General features: G+C 41.8%; 1 protein-coding gene across 1 annotated transcript; it reads left to right on the forward strand.

Moving 5' to 3' along the window:
• The first annotated feature begins 244 nt into the window (after positions 1–244).
• Positions 245–11,661, forward strand: fyco1a (FYVE and coiled-coil domain autophagy adaptor 1a). The gene is made up of 18 exons (XM_053882578.1): positions 245–402; positions 1,312–1,413; positions 1,717–1,823; positions 1,910–2,035; positions 2,265–2,371; positions 2,477–2,620; positions 2,869–2,962; positions 3,044–5,545; positions 5,618–5,710; positions 6,028–6,146; positions 6,210–6,377; positions 7,666–7,818; positions 7,885–8,117; positions 8,519–8,663; positions 9,318–9,410; positions 9,484–9,694; positions 10,233–10,342; positions 10,469–11,661. Exons 2-18 carry the CDS (start codon positions 1,338–1,340, stop codon positions 10,542–10,544), a joined length of 4,557 nt encoding a protein of 1,518 aa, XP_053738553.1. The 5' UTR covers positions 245–402; positions 1,312–1,337; the 3' UTR covers positions 10,545–11,661.
• Positions 11,662–12,345: the final 684 nt, after the last annotated feature.

Consider the following 12,345-nt stretch of genomic DNA (forward strand, 5'->3'; position numbering starts at 1 on the left):
GAGGTCTTGGCAGGTTCAAATGATGTCTGCGCAGTCTAGCCCTCACACTGCTTTATGTGTCGCGTGTCTTTGAACTCGTAAAATTAGATATGACATGGTGGATGACGTAAGATTACTTTGAAAAACAAGAAATAAACAGTTGGTCATTTCACCACACGTTCATCAACAAAGAACCAGGGGGAATTGGGTCACACATTTAAGCGTGTCTGCATCTCATGACACATCTGTTTATCTGACAGACAAACATAGTTACCAAGCACCGCCCATTCCACCATTTCAATTGGTCAATGCATTCCTCACACGTTTCTCCTGTTGATTCCTAAAACTGTCAGTCAAAGTTTTGGCGTTGTGCGTTACCAGAAATGATCCGTGTTGTTATGGGATTGACTGACATTCTCTAAAGTATGTAAAAGCCTTTTTTTTACTTTTCAAACTGTGAATATCGACGGTTTTACGTTAATACTGTCTTGTAACAGCGATGTCACGCCTGTTTCGTGTATGTTTTACTTGAAGAGCTCCGTAGCTTTTCTCAATAGGAAAACAAAAGTGGTATCCAAGTGAACGAGGGAAAATTGTGCGTTAATAACCGCTGAATCCGTTTGTATTATGTTTTTAATGCTATTACTGGTAATGTTAATATTCTCATGAGTCGAATAAGTGACTAACCTAGTTAGCTTTTAGCCTTTCGATATTCGTTTGACAAGAGTGAAGTAGTCGTTTGTTTTAAAATCCTTTGAGTCGATGAAACGCAACGACGCCGATAACAACATAAGCGTAGTAATTATCTTAAACCTGGTAAATGTTAGTTATGTTTTCCGTGTAAGGAGGTCACGGGGGTGTTTATGGTGCTACCCTCAATCCGTCACTCTACACACTTCCGGTTTATATGTTTCCCCACTTATCATTATACAGAAGAAATGTTTCTCCCGTCAATCTCCAATTCATTGTTTATCCATCTGATTTATATACCATCCCCATTGACGTTAAGTCAAATATGGACATTTTCGCGATTATGCACCAAGTAAAGCAAATGTTGATGATAATTAGAAAACAAGTATAGACATCTAGTGCGAACCTTCTGCCACTTAAGTACATGGAATCCCCCGCAACATTAATGCGCTTATGTAAAATACATATTTTTAAAGCTCTCTAATAATTGTGCGATCGAATGAATTGTGGCAGTCTTTGTTTTGCCAATTGTTGTTTACAACCATTTTATCTGTTCAGTATGCATGCGTTGTTGGGGATGTGTGCTACACATAAAATGTATCAATTTGACCCACGTCGATTCTTGTTTTCTACACTGTGCAGGTTTGAAGTGACTCTCTGACATATACATGCCAGATGAGATTATGGCTACTGGACATACAGTCGGCGAAAGTCAACTCCAAAGAATCATCAGAGATCTTAACGGTAATGTGGGTCATGAAATGAAAAGATGATAGCCTGATAATGCATGGCCAACTGGGAAGTTTCAAATGACTGTACCTTCATTCCAAACCTCAGAGCAGCTGTTATCTGCTTAGAGTGATTTGTAAAAGTGTGAAGTCTCAGATAACATTCTACCAGGCGGGGAATGCATCCAATGTAAGAAAAGAAGGTCTGGTTGTCTCTGACTGAATTGAAGGAAAGTGAATCATGTCAAGAAATGGTTGTCATAAACTGTGGGAACTGTGTATGTTAGCCATTTTTGAAGGAAGACATGTAAAATTTCAGATGCTGTCGGCGAGTTAGCGAAGGAGTACAGGGAGAATGGGGAGCCAATCACAGATGACAGCTCAAACCTTCACAAGTTCTCTTACAAACTTGAGTATTTACTTCAGGTAGGAAACACTATCTGTGATACTGTCAGTTGTGATTCATGGCATGATTTGATTGTTTTGTTGCCCCTCGACTGTCTGGATTTCAGTTTGATCAAAAGGAGAAGACCACCTTCCTCGGCACAAAAAAAGATTACTGGGATTATTTCATAGACTGTCTGGCAAAAATCAAAGGAGCCAATGATGGAATTCGCTTTGTAAAATCCATTTCTGAGGTGAGAGTCGTTTAACAAAATGTCATTAATGGCTTGATGAGAACTGATGACTTCCACTTGTATATATATTTTTTTCTAAATTCACATTTACACCTCATTTCAGTGAAATGAAGAGGCACTGATAGTTGGCCTCTTTCTACACTATGTTCATTTGAGTCAAAATGAAGATTGAAAATGCCTACTCATTTGTGGAAAGTGTACCATGGATTTCAAATGTGTCTCCTCGTAGCTGAAGACATCGCTGGGAAAGGGCAGAGCTTTCATTCGTTACTCACTGGTGCATCAACGACTAGCAGACACGCTGCAGCAGTGTCTAATGAACCAGAGAGTCACAAGGTGCGGCCTTGGTTTATTTGAAAAACAAATTTCACTGTCACCGACTTCAATAACAAACAGAGAGCTGAAATGCATTTGGATTGCTCTGTTCATTTCTCATCGCAGTGACTGGTATTACTCAAGAAGTCCCCTCCTGAAGACCCACCTTAACGCCGATATCATCAACCACCTGTATGAACTTAATGAGGTACAGTTTGATGTGGCCTCCAGAGGTTATGATCTCGATGCTGCCTGGCCCACCTTCGCAAGGTAAAATCATATCTTACTGAAGGTCATTTTGCCAGAATTATTTATGTGTCTAGGTTTCCATTAACCTTTGCCAATATCACTGCAATTTGGTTTAGGGAAAAACTCTTTTTTTTATGTACTTCAGGCAATATCAGGACACCAGCAACTAACTCTTTTCATTCTTATTGTTATTCTTTCCTCTGTGGTCCTAGAAATGCATGCTTCGGTCTTTGTATGATCAATATATAACACAATGTCATTCTCAAAAGGCGAACCATTGGAAGTGTCAATTCCCCTGGGCACATGTGGAAACCGCCAAGCCGAAGCTCAAGCATCAACAGTTTGGCCAGCAGCTATTCCCAGGTTACCATTTTTACTGGTTGGGAGGGTATTAAATATGCATCGACTGTTTGAATGACTTGCTTTCTCTTTTTCATGACGCAGCAAGCTGAGTTCCCCTGTAGTCCTGACTATGGTCATGGGCTTCTGAATGATCTCAATGACTCTTTGCCAGCCTGCAGTGAGGACGTGGGTACTGTTGAAGATCTCCGTCTGGAATTGGACCAGTCTGAGCTGAAACAGCGAGAGCTTCTTGACAAGGTCCAGCAGCTGGGTGAGGAAGCTGCTGAGGCCAGAGGAGTTGTTGTGGAGCTTCAGAGGCAGCTGGAAGTGTCCCTCGCTGCCCAAGAAGAGCAACGAGGCGTGTATCAAGAACTTGATTCTCTGCGGGGAAGAGAAGAGATGCTGATAAGAGAACTGGATACTCTGAGGACTCAGGATGAAATCAGGGAGGTGGAACAAAATACGCTCCAGGAAAAGCTGGTTGCAGCTGAGAAGAAGAACATTGAGCTCTTGGACAAGTTGGATGGAGTTCTGAACGAGAAGGACCAGCAGACAGCAAGCTTCTTTGATTCTGCGCAGAAGATGCATGAGCTCCTGGATCAACTGAAGGTGGCTGAAAAAGGGAAGATTGAGGCTGAAGCTAAGTTGGATGAGATGGTGAGACACGCACAAAGGTTAGAGGAAGAGCTAAAACTGAAGGAGACAGCGAGAACAAGCTCTGAAACAGAGCTCAAAACGTTATTTCAGGCGACATCCGCTGAGAAAGCTGAATTTGAGGTTCAACTGCAGGAACAAAGCAGTGCTCTTCATAAACTTCAGGAGAGTCTGGATGTGAAAGAAAATGAGGTCCAAAACCTTATTAAGCAGATGCAGGAGCTACAAAGATCTATGGAGGAGAAAGAGAAAGAGACGGAAGAGGTCAAACAAAAGTCAGGAGAGTTTGAAGATGAAATGCAGAGGAAACTTGCCAACATTAAAAAAACTCTAGAAGTGGAGCTTGAAGTGGTCAAGGGCCATCTTGAGCAGAGAGATGTGGACTTATCCACCAGCAGACAGACAATTCAACAGCTAAATGACAAAAACAAAAGCCTGAACTTAGAGCAAGCGACACTGACCGCTGCCCTTTCCCAGCTTGAAAGACAAGTTAAGGAGCAAGACTTGAAATTAGAAGACAGTAAAACGCAGTGCACTGGTTTAATGCATAGCAATGAGAAACTTTTAAAGAAAATGAAGAAAAACGACGAGTTAAAGAAAGCGATGGAGGATAACAGAGCAGTTCTCGAAAATGAATTGGCAACTTTACGGGCGTCTGAGAAACAACTACGGGGACAGCTGGACGACACCATGGTGACTGTGGATGAAAAGGAAAAGAGATTGCGTGAGGAGAATTGCAGGCTCGATGAGGACCTGCACAGGGCGAACATGGCTGCAGAGGTGTCAGCTGCTGCCGCCAAGCAGCTGGAGGAGGAGAACCACACTCTGAAAGAGGAACAAGAGAATGTGAAGGAAGCCCTAAATCGTGTGCAGGCTAACCTAAAGAACCTTCAAACACAAATCCTGGATTTTGAGTGTAAACTAGAAACTGCCCAGAAAAATGAGCTCGAACTTCAAGAGCAGCTTCAAGCAGTAAAAGACCAGTTAAAGGTGAAGGAGATGGATTTTCTGGAGGTTCAGTCCATGGTTAAAGACCTAGAGGCCAAGAAAAGGGAGCTTCAGGAGGCAAAGGAAGCAGCAGAAGCAGCTTGTGCTAGACAGTCGGAATTGATTCAAGTGGTCACCAGCGAAAAGATGGCCATTGAGAAGTCTGAGCTGGAGAAAAGTGCAGTCCAAGCCAAAGAAAACCAGGAAGTGATTGCTAGACTTAGTGTGGTCCAGGATCAGCTGGAGATGAGCATGAAAGAAGTGGCCAGACTACAAGCTGAAATCCTGGACGTCAGAGTCGCCGCTAAGAGGTCTGAGGAGGAAAATTTGAAATTTCAAGCACAGCTACAGGTTACTGAAGGTCAAGTGGATGAGTTCAGGACTCTGACTGAGCAACTTAAGGTCCAGATTGAGGAACAGAACCAGAGACATGTAGCAGAGCTTCTGGATTTCAAAAAGAAAGAAGAAGCCCTGTGTGAACAGCGGGACAGAGAGTTGGCTGCTCGTGCTGAGATGTCCGCCTCTTTAACTGCCATTCAAGATGAAGCGATGAGCCTGAAGGCTGAAAACAACAGACTGGCCCTTGAGAACAGCGAGACACGGGAGGTCGTGCACAGAGCAAACACTGAGATGGCGGAGTTGGGGATGACCATCTGCAAACTCAATGCAGAAAAGGAAGAAGCAAGTACACACTGGGCCACTGACGCTGCGAGGAACGAAGAACTGGAAAAAGAAGTTGAACTACTGAAAGATCTTAGAGAAGAAGTTGAGCTGCAGAACAGCAAACTGAAAGATGAGCTGGCGAAAACAGAGGGACATAAACAAACCATCAAAGAGCTTCAAGAGGAACTGGACCAGACAAAAAGCCAAATGCAAAAAATAAAAGACTCAAACAAGGAAGATTTGACAGCCATTAAATTCCAATTGAGCTCGGAGAGCATGTCACACCAGGTCCAGATGAAGGTACAGCTCCAGTCACACCAGCAAACCAACAGATTTGTCTTGTATGTCAATTCAAATTGTTGTACCTTTCAGAGTGTCACTGATGCACTTGACTTGGTGAAGACGCACCTGAAGGGCGAGCAGAAGTCTGTGTCCAGTTTGACGTCAAGAGTGTGTGAATTACAGGTTTGTGAGAGTGCTCAGTTAGAAGTACTTTCTTCAGAGTGGTATACTCTTATCATTGATTTAAAATCCTTCATAGATTCATTTGACATCACACACTGGCAAGTTTTTTTTTTCTTTCAGGCGGGGGGCTCCATTTTTACTGATATAACAGCTATTATTTTCTCTTCCGTGCTGGTTAATGAGACTGACTGCTGCTGTCTTTGACTGCAGTTCAGAAAAACTCTTCAAATCCAAACTAATGGCTCAAATTCTATGTTCAGCGATGTTGCTCTTGCATTCATCTCTGCTTACAACGTGTGAATTCTTTTTGATTAAAGGTAGAAAATGAGAAGTACCTGCAACTAAATGCTGAAAAAGATGCCCACATCACAAAAACAGAAGAAAGAAATCGCAAAAATGAGGCAGAAATTCAACACCTGTCTGATGCTCTGACCAGGTTTGTTATTGACTCTCACTTATTTACAAGCTTTATAGTTGCTGTTTATGTTTCTCTTCTCAGCGCTCAAGACGCTGGCTTGGCTTTGCAAAGTTTTTGTGAGGAATTGAAGCAGAAACTGAACACGACTGAGACTGAGAAAACAGACCAGCACATGCAGTTTGCAGCTGAAATTGATGACCTTAAAAGGACCAAGAGCTACCTGGAGGAGCGGCTTATTGAGCTGATAAGGTAAATGTCGAGTTTGTGTACCAAGATGCGTCGTCATGACAGGTATTGAAAGCATTGTCTCACCAGTGTCATAGTTTTGTGTGAATAGTCTTTATTAGCGCACACGCATGTCTGCTATCTCGACTGACTTTCCCACATCGATTGACTCACACGTGTTAGAATGCATTGCTTCTAGGATGTCAGACCAACTCATGTTCAGGCCAAATTCTGATGTTTTTCCATCAACACGCTGCCTGTTGTCATCTGCCCTTTAGCACTTATTCAGTTGAAGAGGTTCAACACTTTCCACAACACTGCCCCTCTTCTTCTCTCTTCTACAAGAAATGCGAAGTTCTCGTCTCAAGTAAATGCAACGTCAATTTTAGTGGAGGTTAGGACCCACTGTCTTAAGGAAGCCCAAGCTGATGCTCATTGAGGGATGCTTTATTTCAACTTGTATATCAGCTCTATTCTGGTGTTGAATTGGACAAAGTGACTGACACCTTTCTGCATGTCAGTCATGTGGATATGAATTCTTAAATGCTTGTATCAAGCACCAACACTGGAGCTGAGGGGGCGACATCACAAGCATGGCAAATTACTTTGAATGTAGTTTTTTCTTCTGAGGCCTGACACTTCTGTCAATGCTCTTATACTTTGTAGAGGGTTCTGCACAGCACTTGTCTGAGCAAACTTCATTTGAACATTTTTTTTCTCTACATTGTGGGGTAGTGAAATGATTAAGTGAAATATTGAGTTTAGAAAGTCTTAAGTGTTCGGGATGAGGGCGAGTAAATAGTTCTTTGATAAAGTGAAGGACTATTATGAAGTAACACACGAGCATAAAAATGGCCTGAAGCAGACCACATGAATGCATGATTAATGTATTCCCTGCTCGGACCCTGTGTTCCCATATGATATTTTATGTTTGTCTTTCAGCACCGTGATACTACTTTTTTTATTTGACCCCATTTATGGGCACTACGCCGCCTATCTTGTTCTGATACAGCGATGTTACCCCACAGTTCTGTGAAACAAGATTGAGCTAAAGTGATTACTGTTAACAATAAATTGTGTGATGTTGGGGTGAGCTGTGGCCAGAAACAGCGCATGTTTTCGTTGTCTTAAATAAGGGGCACATTAAAATGTGGCATGTTTATGTCATCAGAGTTGCTTCAGTGGGTTTTAAATGTGATTTGAATCTTTAGTCATTGCTCTGTCCCGTGGTTCTGATCATACTGACTCACTGATACGGTCATAGAACAACCATGAATAACTCTCCATTCTTTTAATTTTCCACCAAAAACAGAGACAAAGATACACTTTGGAAGAAGTCAGATGCTCTGGAGTTCGAGCAGAAGCTGCGAGCGGAGGAACGCTGGTGGTTGGTAGACAAAGACGTCACACACTGTCTCGGCTGCCAGAGTCAGTTCTCCTGGTGGATGCGCCGACATCACTGCAGGTTGGATTGCACAGCATTTTTGAATTCCTATTGTTTATATTTATGGCTGTATCTTTCCGTTTTTAGGCTTTGTGGCCGGATATTCTGCTACAACTGCTGCAGCAACTATGTCATCCTCAACAGCAGTGCAAAGAAAGAGCGATGCTGCAAGGACTGTTACGCTCAACACAGTGCAGTGGTGGAGAGATTGGCAGAGGCCGATCTGAGTTCATCCGACATGTCTGAGAGTTTTCTCTCTGACGCCAGTCTTCAGCAGTCCCCGGAGCCTGCCCCTGATAAACCCCCTCCTCAGGTCCCTGGTAAGGAATTGCACGCTGGAAAACCCTACATTATAGCTCACACAACTTCAAGGTCACGGGTGACTCAAGTTTGTTGACACTTGTGCAAATACATTAGTTTATTCGTTGCTTGCGTTTGTGTCAATGTTGACTCTGAGCTTCATGAGGAATCTGAAAGACTATTACAGTCCTGGCTATAGTAACGAAGAAAAACAAGAAGTTGCTGAGGATGGTTTTCTCTCTCAAGCTGGACACTGTTGGAAGGGCATGTAGGTCGTGGCTTGTATTTGGTGCATTACAGAGATGGATGAAAATGACTTGGCCACGATGACCCCGAGGAGCTGATGTATGAAAGTCGAGAGTCAACCTTGACATTTCTGCGCTGTCTGTTTTGAATAATTCTAAAAGTTTATTCCTTGCAGTTTCAGACTGCAGCAGATCTGATGATGGCACGTATGACATCATCACTGAGGAGGAAGTGAATGGAGTCTATGACAGCGACGCCACATCACAAACCACAGGTGGCTCGTTTGAAGGAGACAGACCGACGCCCGGATCGCTGGATATGTGAGTCCTTAGTGAGCAGACGTTGTTTTTTTCTTTTTAGCCGCACCTTTATATCATTTTTTGTATTATTTCACCTCAAATCTCTCACAATAACATGCCGTCACTGAGACGCGAAGACTTAGTTTTTAGGTCATCCTCACCAGAGATGACCTTGGTGTTTTCCCTGTGGCCTAAGTTGTTAGGCCCCTCAAGAGATTTATGTTATATCAGCTTCCACCTGATTTTCAACTCATTGTCTGTAGCCACAGCAACTCGACCCAGTTTCCATTGATTGAAGCATCATGAAAAAAGTCTTGAGCCAGAGTAGAGGTATATTGATATATGTATATATTTCTCACTCGTGCTTAGCCAAATCTGACATGTAGCCTACTTTGTTTCTGGCAAAAAATCCACACTAAAACACCACGCAGTCTTTTCTCTCTTAGTCCCACATTCACATGCTCCAACAAAAACTATGAGCAAACCAGAACATCCCTGCTCACAGATGCACTACCTGAACTCAGCAGTTGACAACCTTTTTCACTGAACAGCTCTTTAGACGTGCAAAGTTAAGCATCACAATAAGCATATTTATGATTAGTGTGGTGTATACTGAGTATCTGCTGTTTACTTCATATCTTGACTATATTCTGAGCCTCTGTTTACGTGTCACAGTGGGATTGGAGACGGTCCGCAGGATGAGAGTGAAGAAAGTTGTTCCTCTGTCCAAGATTCTGAGACCAACCTCCTCAAATCTGGAGAGATTACGTGAGTGTTGAGTCGTCCAGTCTCACGTTATATGTCGTAAATGTTAACATTGCTGTATATCTGGTGGACGCAGGGCGACTGTCCCACTGAGTGTACGGGATTTTGCACAGTTTGGGGACAGTTCCCGTGAACTCTTCATCAAATCCAGCAGTTACAGCGTGGTAAATGTAGCCATGGACGACTGCGGCTCCACCATCAGCTGGATGTTTTCCTCAGAGCCCAAAAGCATTTCCTTCAGTGTGGTCTACCAGGAGTCTGCTGACTCTTCAGCAGAACAGTCGAAGGTAGGTTCTTGAGCACACAAATAGGCTGTGTCATTTATAGAAGGTCAAACAAATAAACTGCAATACAAAGATACAAATCAAATAAAACACAATGCCACCCCAAATATTTAGAAATGTCTCTTCATTGCAAAGTTTCTTTTATTGATTTTACATGCATAGGCAGAGCGGTCCTCTTTAAATCCTCTTTGCCGTGTCTGTTATTCTCATTGATTATTCTCCTTTTTCTTTGTAGCTCCATCTCTGATATACTCATCTCTGGTCTCGTCATTTTGTGTCATTCCCAGTGGTTTTCCAATCTAGAATGTTGTCCAACACTAAGATAATGTTTTGTTTTAGAGTCTGTCGTCTTATTGGCTGAATCTGACGCATGCCAGAGCAGATCGCTCAGCACTTGGATTTGGTTCATCTGATAGAAAAATAACTTGGCAAACACATCTTTCCATTTTATTACTCAACCTTGTGGATTGCGGTGTTGACAAGTCACCTGGCGTCATCTGGTTATTCAAATTTACATTTCCCTCCCTCCCCCCGCACTCAGGTCCTGATTCCGCTCACTCGCTGCAGTTCTCATAAAGAGACTATCCGTGGCCAGTTGAAAGTCCGAAATCCAGGCATCTACAAATTTATCTTCGACAACTCCTTCTCACGGTAAGACTCGCACAAGCTTCTCAATATTCAATATTGTCAGTATCTAAGTCAACGATCAAACAGTGTGTTCAAATCTGAAAATAAATAAGTCAACTGTGTGTGATGCGTTCCATCCTTCCCCAACAGGTTTGTGTCCAAGAAAGTTTTCTACCATCTTACCATGGAGAAGCCGGTGATCTATGACGGAAGTGACTTACCATAACTCCACCGTCATAAAAACATCAGTGTTGAGATTACACCATTGAATCGAATGGAAAATGTCCTTGTCGTTGTTATTTATCTTACTAACACACTAGGTCTGATATTGATGTGTGATGATGTGTGCTGGTGTTGTGTGCGTGGCCTGATGAAGTGTTAAGACTAGAAAGCGACAAGTGATTACAGTCTGCCGTCCTCTGTTCAGTAGATGAAAAGTAAAATTCGTAGACAGTGTTTCCTCGAGATTCTGTTACAGTTATGGACTGCAAAACCCGTGAGCAATATCAATGATTGTTTTATGTCTCCTCCAAGTAAAATTCTTCAGAGGTTTTTAGAATTTCTTTTACTGCATTTCCTTGTTTTCGTATTGAGTCTATTTTTAAATGTACTGAACAGTCATGATGTCGATTCTATCGCTGGTCTGGTGGCAATATTTGCACTATGCCACCATAGTAAAAAAAAAAAAAACACTTCACGTCTCAGGATTCAAGTTTTGCAGTTCAAATCGTATTGGAATTTGCATTTTTGTGTGTTTTAAAAACTGTTTTTAGTTCATTGTATTGTGAATTTTAGTTTTAGAATGTAAACAATGACAAGTGCCTAAACACGTGACTCTCGACAAAGATGTTCAGTGAGCGAAACACTGCATGTCTGCTACTGTGTCACCACGGTGCCTACTCACTCTTACTGATAACTATGTAGACAATCTGAATAACCAAAACACTACTGTATTGCAGTGGGTCTGTCTAAAAGCTAGAATCATGGCATCAATTTCAGCACCTGACATTTTGCTTCATGCTTTGTTAAAAAGGAAACAGTTTTGCAACACTAATAAGGGTTTTTTCATGGGTTTTCTAAATGTCATCATTTATTTTTTCAATTTTATATTTGAGATAGGTGAATTGGTGCACTTTTTATGCAAATCTATATATTTTCCTCGCACGCCAGCTGTTGTGTAACCCATGCCGGTAAAATGATCTTTGTCAACTGTTTTGCACGGAGAGATGTGGTTAATGTTGAAGGATATATTGCAGATGGAAAATAAAAGCCATTATTGTGACAGCAAACACAATGTGACAGGAAGGTTGTCCATCTGGTGAATAAAAAAATATGCAAGTGGAGTGTGACTGTCTCCAAAAACATTTTGTATTCACCAAAAATAGATATTTGGTTGATTATTTGTGGAAATGAATATGATATTTGCACACAAAAGTGTTGGTATTGAAGCATCATAAGTCCATACACTGTCTTTCAATCTCGTATTAGGGGCATAGATCAACGCAAGAGAACATGACGTCAACATGAAGTTGTGCTGTTCTCGAGTAGCCAATTTTAAATGATTCATGCATGTGAGGGAGAAAGGAGTTTCACAACTTCAAAGTGTGTCCTCATTCTGTTTAATATTAGTACTGTAATATAAATACATTTGGGTTTGAGTATGGAGGGATTCAAAACGAGCTACAGTTAACTTCAGGTGAAGCTATTTTTTTATCTGAAACTTGAACAGCTGTCACCATCTCAAACAACTACGGAGCCCCGGAAGTTACATGCATGTATTTGTTTATTTATTTTTTGATGTGGCATGCATGACTTCATTTTTTTTTATGCCGAGATAAGAATTATCTCCAGATAATTCTTATCTCGTGATAATTCGTATCTCGAGATAACAGTTATCTCGATATTTTTTTAAAATCTCAAGATACAATCGTAAATGTCAGCGCATGCGTAATTGCCTCTTTGGCAAAGCATTTTGTATACATCCTCCTGTAACATCCTCATGTGTCATGCATGTCACATAAAAAAAA

This window comes from Synchiropus splendidus, chromosome 1 (assembly GCF_027744825.2).
Source record: "Synchiropus splendidus isolate RoL2022-P1 chromosome 1, RoL_Sspl_1.0, whole genome shotgun sequence".
NCBI classification, from domain to species: Eukaryota; Metazoa; Chordata; class Actinopteri; order Syngnathiformes; family Callionymidae; genus Synchiropus; species Synchiropus splendidus.